At 35.6% G+C, this 20,183-nt stretch overlaps 1 protein-coding gene across 2 annotated transcripts in view; it reads right to left on the reverse strand.

The window, feature by feature from the left end:
* The window catches only part of PHIP (PHIP subunit of CUL4-Ring ligase complex), a 99,721-nt gene that overhangs the window by 40,149 nt on the left and 39,389 nt on the right, over positions 1 to 20,183 (reverse strand). For both annotated transcript variants that reach the window (XM_077782322.2, XM_031504410.3), the window contains exons 16-17: positions 5,679 to 5,807; positions 518 to 743 (exon numbers count right to left, since the gene is read on the reverse strand). In XM_077782322.2, coding sequence (XP_077638448.1) covers positions 518 to 743; positions 5,679 to 5,807 — 355 coding nt within the window. The remainder of the gene's footprint in view (positions 1 to 517; positions 744 to 5,678; positions 5,808 to 20,183) is intronic.

Genomic DNA, 20,183 nt, shown 5'->3' on the forward strand with positions numbered 1-20,183 from the left:
GGCCCTTGTTTTAAGAATAAAACTTTCAAGGAAATTCCTACATTTTGCATCTTTTTCAAGTCTTCAGTTCTTTAACCAAATCACCAAAGCTTAAAATTGACTGTCTTCAACTAATGAGGAAGAGAATTTTGCTTCTTTCAGATGTCTCCTCATTTTTTTGTTATTGCAAGTGTTAGCTTTTCTAACTGATCTGTAGAACGTCAGTCTGTTTCTTAGGTTTTCTAAAGCAGGAAATCTTATCCCAAAGAGATAACTGAGAGCTCACATAGCATTATACATTGCTCCAATAATGAAACAAACTCCAAGCTAACTGGTGGTGTAGCATCAACTAGTGCCAACTTGATTGATGACAGTACTGTAAATGAAATTGTCACAAGCAATCAGTGCCAAAGACATTGTAATTCTTCCACACCAGAGAACGACTATGGCCATAAATGAAGAAAAAGAACAAAGTGCAGTGTAGAACAACTGAAGTAACTAGATAGACTACTGGTCAGTGAAGTGAAATTTTCCATACCTGAAGATGTCACTCCCATCTGAGGAATAAGCTGTTCCTCCCTGCAGTTCTCACGACCAGGAACTAGTCTTTGATACCTTGCAGGATGAGGGTTGCCATCCACATCAACCAAAAATGGGGGAGGCATAAGGTGTGGAGCCTGCTGTGTCTGTTCGTCCAGGACAAAGTTGTTGGCATCACGGATAAGGGGCCGATAATCACTATGAAAGAACATCTGATCTGCTATCTGTAAACAAAGTCATTTTGTAATTTTTTAAAGAACCTATTACAAAAGCATACAGAAGAGAACTGCCAAAAGTATTTTTAACAGTGATATTCATGGTCGCTTTTGCAAAACCAGGGCTATAAGCTGATGTGTTTATTTCAGTTTAAAGGGGATAATTGACTTCATTATTATTTTGTTTCAAAGTACTCTTTTCTATACAACACTGCAAAGAGAATGATCCACATGTTTCAGGGTGGGAAGCATTTAAAGAATAGGGGAGTGGGGTAATATTTAACTACTAGAAGACATGTGACCAAATACAGCATTAATGTATTAGTTTATAAATTTTCTTCTACAGTCTGAATGAATAAATTTTCTGATAATAAAAAATTGTGTCACAGACTTATGAGATATGGTGCAGGCAGAAGACTAGGAAAATATTTATTACATCAGGGCATTGCCAAATATTTTAACATCAAAAAAGATATAGCCTTACTATAATGGTAGATATCAGAAGAAGTTTCAGTTGATAAAATAAAGCCAAAATAAAAATTAAAATTTTCACTAAGTTTTCTTTTTTATTTCTGTCCAATTGCTCCTAATTTATTATAGATGACTTTCCACAGACCCTCAAGACTGAAGAATATTTTTGTCCAAATAAATATAAAAAGATGTATGCTCCATCCCTCACTGACACAGGTATCTCAGTATTGTGCAATAAGAAAGATATTGAAGTGCGAACAGAAAACAAAAAGTGAATAGAAGCTGATGCATACACTACACATCATAGGACCACACACTGGTAAGCAAACCCTGTAGCAGCTCACGTATTCAGTTGAACTGAATGCACAAGTGAAAATCAAATCATAAAATCATAATTCACACAAATTAAGATTTCTAGTGCAGTATGAAAACAGTGAAATGATTGACTCAATGCATAGAGATCTCCAAAAATCTTGTCTTTGGAGCATGGAGAGAGGAATGCCCAAACTGTCACAGAACATTGTCTGATCTGTGGAGAGTATGCTCTATCATGACCAATCCATAACATGGTTTCTGGTAATTTGTTATGTAGAAATCAGTAAGGCAGAGATTACAGCAGCTACTCAGAGGTCTGGACTCTCAATGACAAATGTCTCTTCTGGAAGCAAGAAGACCAGGAAACAAAGATGACAACAGACATTTGTCAATTACAACATCAGAAAGTGCATCCAAATGACATGGATTAAAAAAAAAATGGAAAAAAATCATAGTAGTCATGGGCTCTAGACCTTACAAAACCTCAGAAAAATAACAACAGGAAGAAATTTGAAAGATACAAAGAAAAAAGCAATGGAAAAGAATTCACTTCAGAGGTTCAAAAGACTACTCTTACAAAATATATATGGACAAGGTGATAGCCCACTGCAATAAAAAAAGATTACTGGATTAAATGTTGCTACTAAATTCTTTGTTAACAGAGGCTGAATGAAAAAGATAAAAGTCCTTTAATGTGTCTGACTGACAGAATCAAGGCCTGATTAACACCTTTGTTTCTTCATCTCACAATAGCTCAATATGATAGAGACGGAGGTCCCCTAGGAGAGCTTACAATGTCTGCAGAAATCAGAATATGCATTACTTACACCTAGTATAAGTCTTCCTACTAAGTATTTCCCACACTGAGAAAAAAGAGTTTCCAATGGCAAGATCATACAACCTGTGAGTTTTATTATGTTGCATCTTGGCTGTACAGTGTAGCCTGCATCCCAGGTTTTGTGAGCAAAGGGAAGACCCAGTACAAGATCACAAGGAACTTTGTTGCAATTACACTTCTGTGTACTCTATATTGCAATCAAGTATAATAGGGAGACTAAATAACAATTTTCTACTCCATAAGATAACGCGGAATTTCTTGGAGAACACAGGCTCAGGACAACTCTGAGGTAGAATACCCCTACTGGAATCCAGGAATATGTCTTATCCTGAGAAAAATCATAAGAATTAGACTTTCCATCAGAAAACCAGCCAGAAGTATTAACAATAAGGCTTATTTGTTTATATACTATTAGAGATCAAATTCATGACAATAAGATGATATCACATCACCACTTGCATGAGTCTTCTACTCATATGACTTCACAAACCTAGCTGGAGAATAAGCACAAAAGCTTTCCACAAGGTCTGGGCTCTATAGATAGATTCTCTTCCAATCACACATTTAGAATGTTCAGTTTCTCCAAATGGGCACAGTTACACAAAGAGGTTTTTCCCAGTATTGCACCAATCCACCATACACAAACTGTCAACTTGCAGCTAAGTACTGTGGTTTGGGCAGTCTGCAGGAACAAATGCCTTAGAAAGCTCAGAGATCAGGTTCCCCAGGAAAGTGGCCATGGCACCAAGCCTGACAGAGTTCAAAAGCATTTGGACAACGTGGTCAGGCACATGATGTGCTTTGTGCAGAGCTAAGAGTTGGTCTTGATCCTTGTGGGTCCCTTCCGACTCAGAATATTCTATGATTTAAAATCAACAGAATAGTATCTTACACTTCAGAACTGGTAGCCACTCCTGGACAAGCTTCCACCTAATCAAGAACTTCAGAAGTGCACATGCCCTGTTGACAGTGAACTCAGCTCAGCTCTGGTGATGACACACTCAGATTTCAGCTGAGATTGGCTCAAGCAGCCCCAGACAAGCAGCACATGTACTCTTTTTATTTTCCCCCATAAAAGAATTACTTCACAAAAACACATATAATTTATTTAAAAAAAAAAAAAAAGACAAAAAACCCCATAAACTCCAAACAAAATGCTAACACTTTACTTTCACTGTGGCCAAGATCACACTGCAGGGGAAAGAAAGCCTAAGCACTGGTTCCAGTCAACTAGGAAATGTAGATACTATCTGAACATAACATGAAAATACAAAGAGCTTGTTCTCTCAGTAGAATTAACACCATCTCAGCTATAATCACTGTCAGTTCCAAAATGCAGGAATACAGGACAGGTTACCTACCATGTTTCTTTCTTCTGTAAAATTAATTTCCCCAGAGAGATGGGAAACACTTTAAGGGCCAAAAAACACATATCCTACCAGATCATAGTCTGACAAGATGTCTGAAACCCTTCCCAGTATCTGAGGGGAGAAAGACAGGAAAAAACCCAGACATCTCCAGCACCTACCTACCTGTAGTAACATTTTCACATAAATCAGGTCAGACAAAAATGGAGGTGATGAAACCACACATGGAAGACACCAGACACTTCCAAGTTTTCTGTGAGTGGAAGACTGAGATTAAAGTGGTAACAAATAAGTCCTTATTTGCTCCCATTTCTTCTGTTATGAAGAATGCCAAGAGTAACTTCGGCACAGCAACAGCTGTACAAGATTATTTTAAATCATTCAATAAGTGAAAATTTTAAAACAATCTTTTCTCAGGGACTGCAGCAAAAACCCCAAGAGAGCCAAGGGTTTTTAGAATTTAAGCAGGAAAAAGCAACTGCTTTCACTCTACAAACACATTTAATCCCTCACAGGTAAATTCTCAAATAGCAGTATAGAGGAAAATTCTGATCTACCACAGCAAAGACCAAAAGACTCACAGTTCAAATTTAATTTCCAGAATTTCAAAGTAGCAGAGAACTACATACTTCCAAAACAACTGGATAGAAAAAGAAACCTGAAACGATCCATGGAGATGGTAAGAAAAATGTTCCTATTACAACAGGCTTTAAAGTTTTTAAAGTTTAGAACTGTCAGAATTCTGAAACGCAAAGAAAATGATCTGATAATCCTGATTTTCCTTGCATGTGATGTCTTTACTAATTTGTTTTACTTGAAATAGACGGGGAAATGCACAGATAGTAATAACTGAGGGATAGCAACAGCAGCTTAGTAGTGAGGATTCTCAAAAAATAGTGTTTGAGAAACAAGAAGAAAAAATAAATCCCCAAATGTAAATCCTTCTGTAAGACTATAGAAAGAAATCCAGCAGCTTACAAGATATTAAAATTCCTTTAGCTCTCCCTTCTTCAGGTCCCTCTGCACTGCCGTTTGCCAAAATGCTTTCAAAACCAGCCTGAGCCCAAAGGTTCAAAGCAGATATCCAAAAAATAGCACTTCACCAACCACATTCAAATGTCATTTACCACAAGCAGAGATGAAAATGGAGCAGATAGATGTACATAAGTCTTAGGTAAAGGGAGAAGAAACACCTCATTTCCTTCCTGGGTGGTAAAAGAACCAAGATCTTGTGGACATTCTGAACCTGTAGGGTTCCCAGAGTACATTTCTCCACAAAAGAAAAAAAAAAACATCACATATCTTTACAGTCATGAGGGTCTGTGGCAGGACACCCACACTCAAAATACACAATGTAGACTATAACATTAGAATAAAGATATAATATTTAAATCAGGCTAATGGTGGAATATTGCTGTGTAAGCACAAAGGCATCCATGATAGTACTTCATAAACAGACATAAAATAGCATCACTAAAACATAGCACATTTTTTGTAAATAATTCTCTCACGGGCTATGCAATATTTAGAATTAGTTCTATTACACACCTGTTTTTTGGGGCTTAGTTAGGAACCAGAAAGAAAATATTTCAAGTAGAATGTATAAGTATAATCAGTTCTACTGTAGCATATTCCCATTATCCATGTGGATCCATTAGTAGATATTTGTAACTTTGTCACTTAAGAAAGTAGACAGTGACTGGTAAATTTTGAATTCTGTTTTTAAATTATTATTATTATGAACTTCTCATGTAAGCAGTAGTTTAACAGAATGTTTCTATAATTTAAAAAAAGACAGTGAAAAATCTCATTGTCAACAACAGACATCCAAAATATTCCATATTAATGGCTCAAAATTGTGTCAAGTTATCCCTCTTGAAATGAAGCTCTGAAGAAGTTTGCACAAATGCAATCAACACAGATAGACATTTTGATTTACATCTTGCACTGTACCTTGTCATATTTGCTACTGGAACCAAAGCCAAAAATCAGAAGGTGACCGTGAGAATCAGTACATGCAAAATGCTGTCCATCGGGAGAGCACTTGCAGTCGAAAACTGCACCATGTCCTTGTCCTTCAATCTGAAATACATCAACATACAAAATAATTAACAGAAATTAATAATTTTCAATTATGATTCTCAAAATTGTGGTGCTGACATTGAAATTTATTATAAAATCTTTATGACAGTATACTGCTAGATGGAAGTTACTTTAAAACAAAGCTTACTTTTTAAGCTATTCACTTTTCAGTGAATTTTGTAATAATGCTCATGAAAGATTCCAAATTGATAGCAGTAGAAACTGACAGACTTTATCCACAAAGCAGGCACAGTATAGGAAGTGAAAATAAAAGCTTCCCCTTGAACGTCCTGCTAATGAGCCTAACCAGAGAGCTGGGCCCAGTTCAGGGCTTAGTCACTACACCCTTTCCATCCTCTGCCTTCTTGCTAAGCTACCCCAATAGTAGTGGCTGCTGCAGGGTGTTCCACAACACCTGCCCCCTGGAAAACGCACTGACATAGACAACCCACATTACACAGCTTAGCAACTACCTGTTTCTGTAATTCCTACTCCTAATTTACTGGAGTGGGGAAGGAGTAAATTTGTGTAAAAACTCCACCTTTTATAGGAGAACTGCAAAGATTTTAAAAAAGGAATTTTTACCTGATACTCATTTTCTGTTTTCCAGTTCCATTAAGCCAGAACAAATGGGTTTTTGTTTTTCCCTGCAACCTGTCAATCAAGCAGAGGTGACCAATCACCACTCTGAATTTTCATGTCTTCAGCACCTCTTCAGAAAGCCCCTTTCTATTCTCCCCAGCAAAGCACTTTTGCATTTTCTTTAAAGAGACACCAAACAAAGTTCTTTCCCTAACTGTGGCATGCCTATATATTGCCAGAAAAGGGGGGAAAAACAAAACAAAACAAAAAACAATTATATTCAGCCTTCAGACAGTAACGCTGTGCACTTCTGCAGCACCTTCCAGAGGCCATCAGCATTATTTTAAAAAGTTAACAAAGCCTCAAAAATCTTTTGAGATATGTACTGTTTTCGCTCTCTTACAGGCTGAGACAAAGGCAAGAATTCTAAATCTTTTCCCCACAGTCTTACAACACATCCACACCCCTGCATATCCCCCCAGTGAGAGAGGCTGCTCCATCTATTGCTTTCAGGTCTTTCTCACTACAGGTAATTTCCCTCAAAGTCAAACGAGTTTCTGGACTAGCGAAAGAGGAACATAAACCAATGCAAGTCTTATGTTCTATTTTGCCCATTATTCCAGAAGAAATTAATAGAAGTATCTCACAGAAAGAGATGGAAAATAAAAACAGAACTTCAAGCAAGTGACACTAACACCACAACAGTCAGGAATGAGGAATTAATTTAGTCTAAGTGAGATCCAACTACCACAGCAAAGTTACAACTTTGTGCTGCCTTTTGCATATAGAAAGCTCACTGTATTAAAGGGAGACAGTTTGGGACAGCAGGTGGAAAGCAGGCAGACTTTCACCACAAAAATAAGCTTTGCAGAAACACAGTTAAAAATTGGAAAATAAATATTTTATACATAGAGATTTCTGTTCCCTTACCCTTCCTCCAACAAAGGAAACATCAGTATCAAGCTTCCTAATGTTCAAGTCCTTCATAAACAGAATTTCACAGTTCAGCCTAAGTTTTGAATACCTTTTGTTTTACAAGGAAAACAATACAGGTTGTGGGAAGAACTATTTGCTAACTATGGTGAGGGGAAAAATGATAATCAGAAGGAAAGAAAACCAACTACTAAGATGATGGGTTTTTTAATCCTTTCCCTCAAGAAATAGTTTGGATGGACCATTTTCAAGAAACCCCTGGAAATCTGAGTGTTAATCAGAAAACATTCCCTTCTTATGTAAAGGAAAAGAACAGTGTTATACTATTTGGGGATAAGTACAGTGCAAATAGTTTTAATCTAAACGTGCCCAGAATTTGGTTTTAAAAAGTGCTTCCAGAAAGGGCAACTCTAAGACGTTTCAGTACAAATCTTCAAGTCTGAAGTACAAATACTTGGAAATAAAGATTCTTATAAGAACAAAAACTACCATTGAGGATAACCTTCCACGATATAATTACTATTCTAAATTAAAGAACAAAGTCAACCAGAGTGATCAGAGAACCAAATTCTACCCAGTAGAATTTTCTTTTCAATAAAACTATTTCAGGATTAATAAGTAACAACTTACAATAGAATTTTTTTCCATAATAAAGCTAACCCAGAGGAGCTAGTAATTTGAAACAGAAACTAAACGTTAAGTTGCAAAAAGGGAAGCTGTAGTAAATCAGTGAAGGTGTTACTTCAGCAAGAAGGAAGCTGCCTTCCCCTCTCCATCCCTTTTAAGTCAAGGATGCAAGAACTACTATAGATAAAGACTGTATCCCAAGAAGATTTAGAGTGCTTATTCTGCCTGGGACCTTGCCCTGCTGCATATAAGGATATCAATTTTGAAGGGAAGAGATTGCTTGGGAGTACAGAAAAAACACTAGTTAATTAAGAGCTGCCACAGAATCACAGTATTATTTGGGATGGAAAAGACCCTTAAGATCACATAGTTCCAATCCCCTACCATGGGCAGGGATACCTTCTAGACCAGGTTGCTCAGGGCTCCATCCAACCTGCTCTTAAACACTTCCAGGGATGGGGAGCCCCCAGTTTCTCTTATATCCTGTTCCAGTGCTTCAGCAAAGACTGTGTCACAACAAAAGGAAAGTGAAAAGTGAATAAGACACTCCAGGTAGCAAAGCAAGTAGCAAGGTTTTTTCAGCCTAACAGGGAAGAACCAGTGATGCTATACAATGAGGACTAAATAAAGATTATTTTTAGTTTTAGCTCCAATAATTAAGAGACCAATTTGCCCATATTTTCACTAGCAACTAAACAGGTGGACATTGGTATATACTGAAGGAAGGACTGATGATGAAATAAGAAAATGAAAAGGGGAAGACTTTTCCTCTCAGTTTTGAGGAAAGCTTATCATTTGCCCCAAACCAAAGAGAATGGAGCTGTCAATCTTGTACACAAAATAATGTCTTAAATGCATAAAATATTTTTTGTTATATGAAAACAGAATAATAACACTTACATAGCAAGCTCAGTAATAAGCCTTTTTGACCTGTTATCAATTGATAGTAAGAAACAGCTAAATCTTACTTTTCAAGAAGTGTGTAAGACATGGAAGAAAAAGTAAAAAATTCCAATAAGATGAAATATTAATAGAGTACAGTGTACCAGAGAAATTTAGCAGACTTTCTTCAGAAAAATAACTAATTTTTTAATGCCAAGAAAATATAACTCATTCAACCTAGCTAGATTTCAAAGGCATAATATGATATTTAAACTTGATTCAAATGATTATGATTAGTAGGAGAAATGCAGAGTAGGCAAACCTTATAAAGAAAGGTTAACAGTTACTGATTTCAGAAAGACATACAAAGCTAAAGGATGTTATCACTAAAGTTTCTCAAGGCAGGCCTTTCTGAGATGGACTAAAGAAAAAATAAGAGCCCTTTGATGAAATGAACATTAGGGAATCATCCACTAAGACCAAATTTGGGACAGTATAAATAATATCAATTGAAGCAATTAAAAGCCAATAGGACAAAATGCAACATAGCATGAACCTAATAAGATTATTAGAAATAATTTACTAGCACATTGAAACTCAGTCTACATAAAATAATGCTACATATTTCTAAAAAATCTTCCAACACTAGTTACCAGCACATTTAAAAAAAAAAAGTTTAAAAAACCAAATAAAAATCAGTGAACTAAAACCTCTACTAGCCTGAGGTAGAATCCATCCTTCATGTTAAGGAACTGAGGCAATTAGTTGGAAATACAGGGAAAAAGATCACTGTGTATTCTTTGCAATACATTACATAAATGCAGCAACAAAAAGTGCAATTTTAAACCAGACCAGAAGTGCATCCAGAAAAGAAAGTGCATATGTGCTAGACAAATAGACAACAGCAAGAACAAAATCTTCCAAAGCAATACATGTTTTTTGCTTCACATGTTCAAGATGAATACATTCCAAGAGGAACAGCTATAGAGCCACTCATCATGATAACACAAAATCTAAGAGCTAAACTTCTTTATATAAACACTAAGGAGAGAGGACTATTTTGTATGACTATACTAAAAGACCTCTAGCAGGAAGAGAACTACTATACTAAAAGACCTTAAAGAGGATGAGAACTTCTCTAATTACATGCATAGGAACAAATGAATATAAGTTACAAGCAACATCCAAACTTGAAAACTGAAATCCAGATTCTAACAAAGACAATAATGGTATGCTAGAACAAATTTCCAAAACTAGCAAAAAAAGCAGCACTAATTATTATTGAAATCTCTTTTATAAATTATGAAACTACATAACTGTTCAAGCCAAACCAGCCCCCAGGTATCTGGAATTTTCTCTGTAGGTTTGTGCTCTCCTTTGCTTTATGGAAAAATCTTCAACCACAACATGCTTCCATAAGCCAAATAGTATCTACAGATTCTCTGCAAAGTTAAAGGAGGTTGCTACTCATTTGGAGGATTGAAAAGTAGACTTACTTTTTAAGCCAGTTTATAAAAATTTTAAAAAAACAGCAGATCTTCTACACTGCTCCCAAAGCAGTAACAAGAGATGAAATGACACGAAGACAAGAAATAATAAAATTCAGACTAGCATACTTACTAAAAATGTTTCTATCCTCCTACCAGCCACATCCGTTATTTATTCAGGAATGCTGCATATATCTTAAAAATAAATCTATCAGTTAAAAGGTCTGATAGATTACCCACCCTGTGGATGCCTGAAGTTATATAAAGGCTATATATATATATATATATATATATATATATATATATAAATTATTTACAGCTTTTTTTGTTATTGTTAAAGATTTTTCTTTCTATACATCCTACAAACTTAGCACTGGCTTCTTCCATTTGAACTACTAGAGCATTATGCTGGTTTCGTTCTCCAGAATCTGTTTCTCAGGATGTGCTCTTATGTGCTATTCAAAGATAGAACCTCTCAAAAATTTCAAACCATTACAGTAGGACTACAGACAAACTGACTCAAAAAAAAAAATGCATCCATAACCTTATTTAGGTCATTCTGTATTTCACATAACTACAAAAGCTGACCTAAAAGTACAATTCCACATAATTCCACTGAAAGTGAAAGCCTTTATGAAGGCCACAACATAAGAAATATTGTTTTCACGTCTCTAGTTCCCACAGGAAGTTACAATACATTATTCATATAAGCAAGAGACATGGCTTTTAAACATTATTCAAAAAAGTCATCTTATGTGGCAGAAAATCCACACACCAAGCATTCTGCTAAGGTGTTCTAAATGGAGCCTGATTTTACACACTGTTCATTTGACAAGGACTTCCAAACTATTGGTATGTCATTTAGCCTAAAACTAATCAAGTAGCTGTTAAAGACCTACGTAGGCCTGACAGGTTTAAAGAAAAGAAAGCAATGTTGTAGGTGATATGATAATGCTATTATGGCTTTAGAGTTTGCCAGTTGTCATTGAAAGTAGAAGCAGAATTAGAAAATATGAAACCACATCACACAGATCAGTGGAAAATCAGACTTCAGAAGATGGAGTAGGAAAAACATTAAGGTACACAGACATAAGTAGCCATAGCATAAGAACTACCTGCAATGAAGTGTCCACTTAAAGCTAAAAATAAAGGACAGTCAACAACCATCTCTCTGAAGGAGCAAGAGCACACAGAAAAATCCAATTGCAACTAAGTAGTCTCTGCTTGATTGACAACTTGCAGGAAGAAACCCTTTTAACCTGAGTCAGTTAATGCCATAACACTGACAGTAAATTCTAAACAAAACAAGGATTAAACTGCACTAAAACATTAAAACAGTCATTAACAGGGAATGTGTGTGTCCAAATTCACAAAAACTAGACATAATTGCCATTATGAAATACATTCCTACTACAACCACCATGGGGTTTCTAATATTTTTGACTGATTTATAAAAAAACATAAAATGTATAAAGAGGGCAGAGAGACTGGGCAAGTAGACAACCAACACATCACTGCATCCAGACAGTCCGATTCTTCAACTGTACTGCGGACCCTCCATTAATAGGATCAAAATTACACCCTTCACAATTTCCATTGTAGAAATCAGGAAAATTCTTGCAGCTTGCTTCACCTTGACCTTTTTATGGTCAAGTTCAGTACATTACTTCTGTCACTGCTCATGCTAATAACTCCAAATAAATATAAAACATATCCAAAGCTCTCAAAAGCTAATAAAGTGTTTCTATTAATTTGTTTTTAAATATACAATGTTTAAATAAGCTTAAAAAAGAATCATGCAATGCAAATATACATCCTAGAAAAGTAAATAAGGACTTGAAAAGAAATGCATGGAACCAGGAATAGCACCAGACAACTTTACATTAGACAATCAGTTTGCTACAGACTTGGGGACAAAACACTTGGACATTATCTTCAGCCATCTTATTCCTTAATTTCTGTGTATCCATAATTTTCAACCTTAACATCATTGTTAAGATGATTTTAGGGTTAAGGTTTTTTGGAATTTTTGTGTTTTGATTGGGTTATTTTAGTACATAATATATATATAATATAAAAAAATTATCTACATTTACACACATTTACTTGTATCTGTCTATGAAAAGACATATTCACCATGGTAACTTCACGTAGTGAATGTAAAACAAAATTAGCATGAATGTACTCACTTGCTTCAAAGCTTTCTCACTGGATGCACGGCAATACATATTTTCAGTTTCAAAAACAAGTTTAATGTTTTAAATACAATAATTGCTTTGTTAAATTATGTATCACCCCATTTCCTGATTTTATGCCAGCATATCTAAGTATAATCAGTTTCACTACTACATCATTTTAAATAAAAGCAGCATTTAGAGACATACAACTATAATCTTCATATAACCAGATAAGCACAACCTTACAAGGTAGGTTAGTGTCTGCTTGCTGATTCTACTGTTCAAATTGTTTTCAAAGGCAATCAAATGAAATAAAGGAATTTCAGAGATCACCTTCAAAACAACCTTATCAAATCCACTTTTTGTTTCTTCAGCCCAAGGCTTCTCAACAAAGAAGCAACCTGAAAAAGAAAACTAAGGACCAATACAAGTCAGGGTTTTTTCTTTACTATAGCAAAGTTGTAAGAGCTTGGGTCTTAACTTCAAGATTGGCCAGAAAAATCAAGAGATCTAAAAATAACTTTGTGGGTACATTCTCTCAATCATATGAAAGCACTCTTCACTGCATAAGAAGTCTGAATGCAGTCAAATGAAAGCTACTACACCATAGCTAAAAGTAAATAAGGTTTTAATGAGTGGTCCTGCATCATTCCAAGATCCTTCCAACACACATTTTCTACCTAACATTCGCAGTGGTATCTGTTAGAAATATAGTCATGTTGTAATCCTTAGAGTGAAAAAGCAGGTGCTGGAGTCTTTATTTTCTCAAGTAACACACTGAGGTCTCCCAGCGAAGCAAATCTTTTATTCTTCACAAACAGTATTTCAGGAATAAACAAACATAACCACTACAGCTTTTCAAAAAATCTAGTAAAATTTATTTACACAACTGTCTCACTTCATGTACTTGACATTAAATTTTTAACATAGATGTTAAAAATTTAAAACAAATTTACAATTTGTTTTATTTTTAAAGTACCAATATTTAACCCTTTTACTAAAAATTAAATAGCGCTGAAAGAGGCATAACATGTGTTGGTTTGAAAACTATATAAACAAGCTGTGGTAAATTTTCCCCTTTGGGGTATTTTCACTAGAATTTGTGGTAAAAATTACATTAAGTCAGTCATGCTAAATATCTGGTCCTCATGTCTTGCCAAGAAATGCTGACCAGCTTTCTCAACCACAGCTCAGTATTTTCATCTTTCTGATAACAAGCACTGAATCTCATATTTGAGACTACATTAGAGAAGCCAACTCAAGCTATGAGTCAAGTTGGTAAGACAGGATGAGACATTCAAATTTTAAAATTCTATAGTTTAAAGTAGATGATGTTTGTATTTTATAATTCTATAACTGAAATGTTTGTAAAGCCAGTAACAATTTTACCCTGCTGCAAAGCTCTGAGTTTTTTTCTTAATTTGGTTTGGGATTTTTGTTGTCTTGGGTTTTTTATCCCTAAGGATTATTAACTTCTGCAGTACTTTTCTAACTCCAACCAAGAACATAAGCAAAAAATCAACCCTCAAGTTTGTTAGGTCTCATAAAGTAGCTTATACCTGTTACACTTTATGTTCAACAACATTTAAGTTCTTTAAAGCATTTTTCGGTACCAAGAACTTTAGAATTGCTATTTCCTATTAATACAGTTGTTAAAGAGAACAACTACATGTAAGTTTTGATGTGGTAACATAATGCCAAGTCATATAATTTTATCTTGCTGAAAGGATCTATAACTATTTCCATAAGGTTCCAGTAATAAGTTGTTTTGTCCTTTCAGAAATTAAAGTTTCCTCACTATTTCTCTTTTAGCTGTCATGATTTTAATTTAGAAGAAAAAAAAAAAATAAAAAAAAAAAATAAACATATCTTTGTTAATGCAGTTAAATCCAGGTTTATCCTAAAATTTTAAGTAATTTGCTTCTGGGCTAACAATTTTAAATGAAGTTGGACAAAATAATGTGCTGCTAAATTTATATGAAAATTGCAAGTGCAAAACCTTAACTTATTAGAAAACTGTCACTTTTCAATTCAGCTGCTTACATTGTACCTGTTTTGTTTTTTGACACATATGGGAGAAACTATGCTAATCACACCAACCAAATCTTTGAATAAGCTATTAAACCTTCTTTTTAAATAAACACAAAAGTGTGTAAATTCTTACTTTGCTTTAAAAATGTTAATATTTAAGGTCTAGGTTTCATAACCTGTTGAAAATTAAAACATATTGTAAAGAACACATATTGTAAAAAAACATATTGTAAATCACAACATGTCACAAGCTTTCTAGTTCTGGATACATGTCTATTTACATAAAATGTAACTAATGCATTTTAAATTAAAGTATGGGACTCTTCATCATGAGCTTGCAACAGAATACTGCCTAGAAACAAAGAGAAACAGCTAGGATTCTGATACAGAGACTTAGTGCAAAATATGCTCGTTTAAAAACAAAAAAAAACCACACTAATTGTTTTCCTGGAACCTATAAGAATCCTCATCCTATGTTACATCAACTACAGCAAAGACACTGTTGTCCTTCTATGTCTCAGTGAAAAAGCATACCTTAGCTCCAGGATCAGTCTTTCAACAAACAGCCAAGAAACAGAGCTGTGCCTGTATCTTCTCCAGTGGGGATGCTACAAGCATGTCAGTCTGCCCCTCAGACCTTGCCATTTTAAACGTTTGTTTTATTTATTTTTCTTGACCATTTCCATAAAAGTTGGACAGAGGGCATAAGAATGACAAACACCAATTCAAGCACTAAGCGTTACACTGCTATTTTTGAACTACCAATATGGTTTCCAGGGCAAGCAGCATTTACTAAGTGGAGAGTAAGCATTTACACAGAGGAGAACAGTGATGTTTCTGGGGGAGATTAAAGCTTTTCTTTCACAAATATAACTGAGTTACTTGTCATTTCAAAGGAAGCTGAAGGTGGGAAAGGGGAAGAGCAGGTTCAGTTAGAATTTTTTCTTTTTCTTCTTCCTCCTTCAAAAGAATCAGAAGGTTGCTTCAAATGACTAGTTTAGAGTTCAAATTATAATGCATTTCTAAAACACCCTTGATATTTCTATATGCTCTCATGAAACATGCTTTGGCATTTAGAAAAAGACTCATCATACAATTCTCAACAGTTAGAGATACACATACTGTGATGCATAAGTGTCAAAGGCTAAGGTGGCTTAGCCTTTCAGCAACTCAAAGTCACAAAGGTAGGAGGATTTTGAAGTACTCAGATCTGAATTTAATACCAAATTGTAAAAAAATTCTTTTCATATCAGTATTTCAAAGCATTCCTCACAATACGATGAAAGAGAGTTATCGCCATCTTAGCCCTGAGTTCCAAGGGAGTTCCAGAACTACTGCCAAGAGCATGTTAAGGATACCCTAAACAGTGTTCAGAGACTCTCTTAGCACTAAGGTAATGTCACAAGAATCAGTCCAGACAAACACTTCACAACTGGCAATACATTAAGATCACAAATAAGCAAAAGGCTGACCTTGACAAGCTGTCAGGCACACAGGAGGCACCTAAGGCAGACATATGTCAGACAAAAGAAGGCTGACTGCTGGCTACAGCTGAGCCTGACTTCTCAAAGAAGCGACTCACAATGAGAGTCAATCAAGTAAGACAGGATAACAACACCTAGTCATGAAAGATCTTTTGTTGCTGGTTTTCTTTGGGTATTTTTTTAAAATCTCTTATCCAGAATATTTTTATTTTCTTTAAAGGCTTCAATATTCCTAATTGATTAATTTCTACACTACACAAAGATTTCTTAAATGTCATAATGCTCATCTTTATCAAAACACAGGCTTCCTGTCTCAGTAATTGCAATGCCTACCTACAGAATCTGCCTAGCCAGGTATCAGATCCAGGTAAAGCAATGACATTCAAAGACACAGCAAGAATTCCAATATTCTATAGTGACAAAAAAATTTAAAATGCCTGCTCTCTCCTAATCTTTCATCCTTGCTACTGTAGTACATCTTCATACTTTCAAAAACATACTTTAAAGTAATAGGAGTCACCATATGTTCCTGCAACTGTTCATAAATCTATCTTATAAATCACATAATTTAAAAAAAAAATAAAACCCCAAAAACTAAAGGGGAAAAAAAAAAACAAGCAAAAACCCAAAAACAAACAAACAAAAAAAAACCCTAAACCAAAAAACCAAACAAACAAACAAAACAAAAAAAACCAAACCCAAAAAAAACCCCACAGAACTATGGGTTTGTATTCTAAAATCTTTTAGGAAACTTCTTTCAATATTTTTTCCCAGGGCAGCCCACCCACAGGATAAGAACTATCAGGAGAAACCTATACTCCAAGGCCCCAGACAAAATGCTTTTTGCAAGCAGTCTGAGTCAGCAGAGCCCATCCTCAAGAGGTACTTCTTGGAGGAAGGTGTGCTTAAGTGATACTTGCCTAAGTCCAAAAGCTGACAATCAAAGGCAGCACCATAACACCACAAACCTGTTTAGGGTCAGATTCAAGGAACACCAATACAAAATGTCTAAATTATAAAATCAACAACAACCCAATCACCAAATCAAATAAAGGCCCGTGCATCCACCTAAAATCACCAGACATCTCAATTTAGATCTGAAATATTATGTCCCTGTAGGTTTTTTTTGCCTTCATATGTTCTCAGCATTGAGAAACTTCTGCCTAAAGCCTAAGGGCTAAGCAGAAGCACATACCACCCAAGTGTCAAACCTGGAATTCCTAACAAACCAGCGGCGTCAGATCTACTAGGAAGTAACTTAGTGGGAACACATGAAAGAAAACAAATGCTATGACAAGAACTGAGTGGTGTACACCTTCTATTTATGACCTGATGGAACATGACTCCTACAAATACAAAAGCTCACCTAAAGGCAAAGAATTTCTACCACTTTCTAATCTACCTAGAACATGATTTGTATACCCAAGAAGACTAGCCAGTAACTAACCCATAGGCTACAGATTCACTTCTCTCCATAGCAGCGCAATTTGGGAAAACTGGGAAGAAGTCCTGTCTAGGGCATTTATAGCCAAGACGTTCTCCTGAGTAAGCAGCAGAGATGTTGAATTGAGTGCTTTACTACTGAGTATATAACAGAATCTAGGTCTTCCATTTCCTGACACTAACAGCCAAGGTAATCCCAAAAAATGAGTGCCACTTGCTCCTGTAGACTCCTTTAGGAAAGCAAGGACCTCCCTCAGTTGTTGGAAACGTGTCTTGCCACTCAAGGAATCCAGATGCCTCACTGCAGCTTTGAGTAAGGGACTGCATTTCAGACATATCTTTATGTACATTATCATGTAGCTGCTTTCACCAGACAGTCTACCATTCAGTATATTTTTCTCCCTTGACCATCCACTAAAACATCTACAGTTCATACAATCTTCAGCAAAATTAATTACAATTTAAACATTGCAAGAGTCTGCAATGTTCTTCTGTAGCAACAAGATAGTTTTTGTGAAATACATAAACTCTGAAACAGTTGGCTAAAGGAACCACTTGAGAATTATTACCCTGTTTTTTCAGAGTACTTCTTTGTACCTGGGAATTACAGCAGATGAAACTGCCCTAGTATTGCACTAACAACTCATTAGCAGTTGTATTAAGTCAGGCTTAGAGTGATTATGGCATAGGCCAAAAACCAAACAACTGTATTTACAAATGCAATTTAAAACCATCTCATCATCTTGCTAAATGTCAAAATTGCCTAAATGCTTTAACCATCTCACAGTCCTGATATTTCTATGGCAAATTGCACGCTCTGGCATATTGAAAACTCCCCCGACTGTAGGGGACTCAAGTCACTGAATTAAACCAGTTCTGAATGACCATGGACTCCAACACCAAGTTATGCAATACTTACACAACTAGACCAAATGAAATGAAGACTACAGGCGAAAACATGAAATATATAAAGCATATATACTTACTGAGAGTACCCCATTTGACAGTATAGGGTGACTATTAGTGATAAGGACCAAAATCTGGCAAACAGACCAAAGATGCTTCAAACAGACCAAAGATGCTTCAAATTATCCACAGTTATGACAATTAATGTAATAGGAAATCTTCAGTTTAAAAACCTGGGCAAGGATATTCTGCATGACCACCAGAGTCACCTAGTGGGACCAAATTGCAACCAGCAAGGAACAAATAAACGAAGAAATCAAAGTTTAAGTTAAATACAAAACAAACGTGTATTTGGTGACTGATTTTCTTTGCAATTTCATATTCACTGACTGGATAAAAGAATTAAGATTGACACTGCTTGCATCCCTTGGTGTTTTCTTTCCTTTTTATTTTTTTATTTGTTGGGTTTTTTTTTGTTTGTTTGGGGTTTTTTATGTTGACAATGAAGGCATTTGGGGAAGGGTGGGAAGTAATTTAAAAAAAACTCAACTCTAGGAATTTGCCACAAGGCTTTAGATGTGCAAATGAATCCATCTAGGGAAGAAATACCTGACTAGACTAACACTAAGCCAACAGTCATCTATGATTTTGCTAATTCAACCAATTCTCTCAAGTTCTGCAACATTTTTTAAGGAACTTTTGTTGTAAGAAAATCACCAAATGCTACTTTCTGGTACCACAGACCAGGCAATGATAAGGAGAGATTTTTCATTTGCCATTTAGGAAACAGAGAAGACTGGCAGCTCTGTATGAATTCATTTACCTCAGTGTAGTAAACCAGAGCACTTAAACTTTGTAGTTCTGCAGAGGTGGCTGCACAATGTCCTCTGCCTGCCACCCATCATCTAAGAAAACCTGTAATTTCCACCCATGTCTTTTGCATCAAACACAGTAGTGAAATATTCCATCTGTAGAAAGATGCCTCTCTTGTATACCTGGCTCATACAGTCTAATTTATTGGTTTGAGATTAACTGATTGCCAGATTTACAATTCCCCTCACCTCACAAAGCAGACAGACTTTCTCGTGTTAGTTTCTAGCATAAAGCGTACACTACTAGCTGCTGAGATCTTCTGATTGTCTACAAATTTCTCTGACTCCAAAAATCTTAAAATGTATGTGACTACTACCTTTTTTAGGTGTTTATGTTGCATGATACTCTTGACATAAATATTTCAATGTTTTGGGGGCTGCCTAATATCACAGGCGCCTGTAATTTAGATTCTTATAGCTCTTAAATGGTCTTGGTTTAAAAAGAGTAGCTAAGCTCAGACTCTTCTGACCTAAACTCAATGAAAACCATCATACATCCGTTGTAAGTAGAACTGGAAATGCAAACTAATCAAGAAATGAGAACATGCACCTCAACTGGCAACAGTCGATAGCATCAAGTAATGAAGATGCATGCTCATAGCTCCAGTGTGATTGTCTTGGATCCTTCATAAGCTCAGTTACAGAAATCACTGCAGAGAGAACACTACTCAACCCAGGTCATTGCTGAAGGAATCTAGGTTGCACTGTCTCTGATTAAGAAATGGCTGCATTTTCTCTAAGACCTTATGAACTCTACTGTAATGCATATCTCAAAACCTTTCTTTAGGTTCAGTGACCTTCCTGGCTTGAGTTAATTTCTAAATGTCTCTTATATTTTTGTGAATATATCTATGATAGGTCTCTTCTTCAGATGATTTTCTTTATGCTGGTCTCCATGACTGCCATTCCACTACAGCTGAAGACCTTTTGCCTATTCTCAAGCATTCCAAAT

This window comes from Lonchura striata, chromosome 3, assembly GCF_050655825.1.
Source record: "Lonchura striata isolate lonStrDom1 chromosome 3, ASM5065582v1, whole genome shotgun sequence".
Lineage (NCBI taxonomy): Eukaryota > Metazoa > Chordata > Aves > Passeriformes > Estrildidae > Lonchura > Lonchura striata.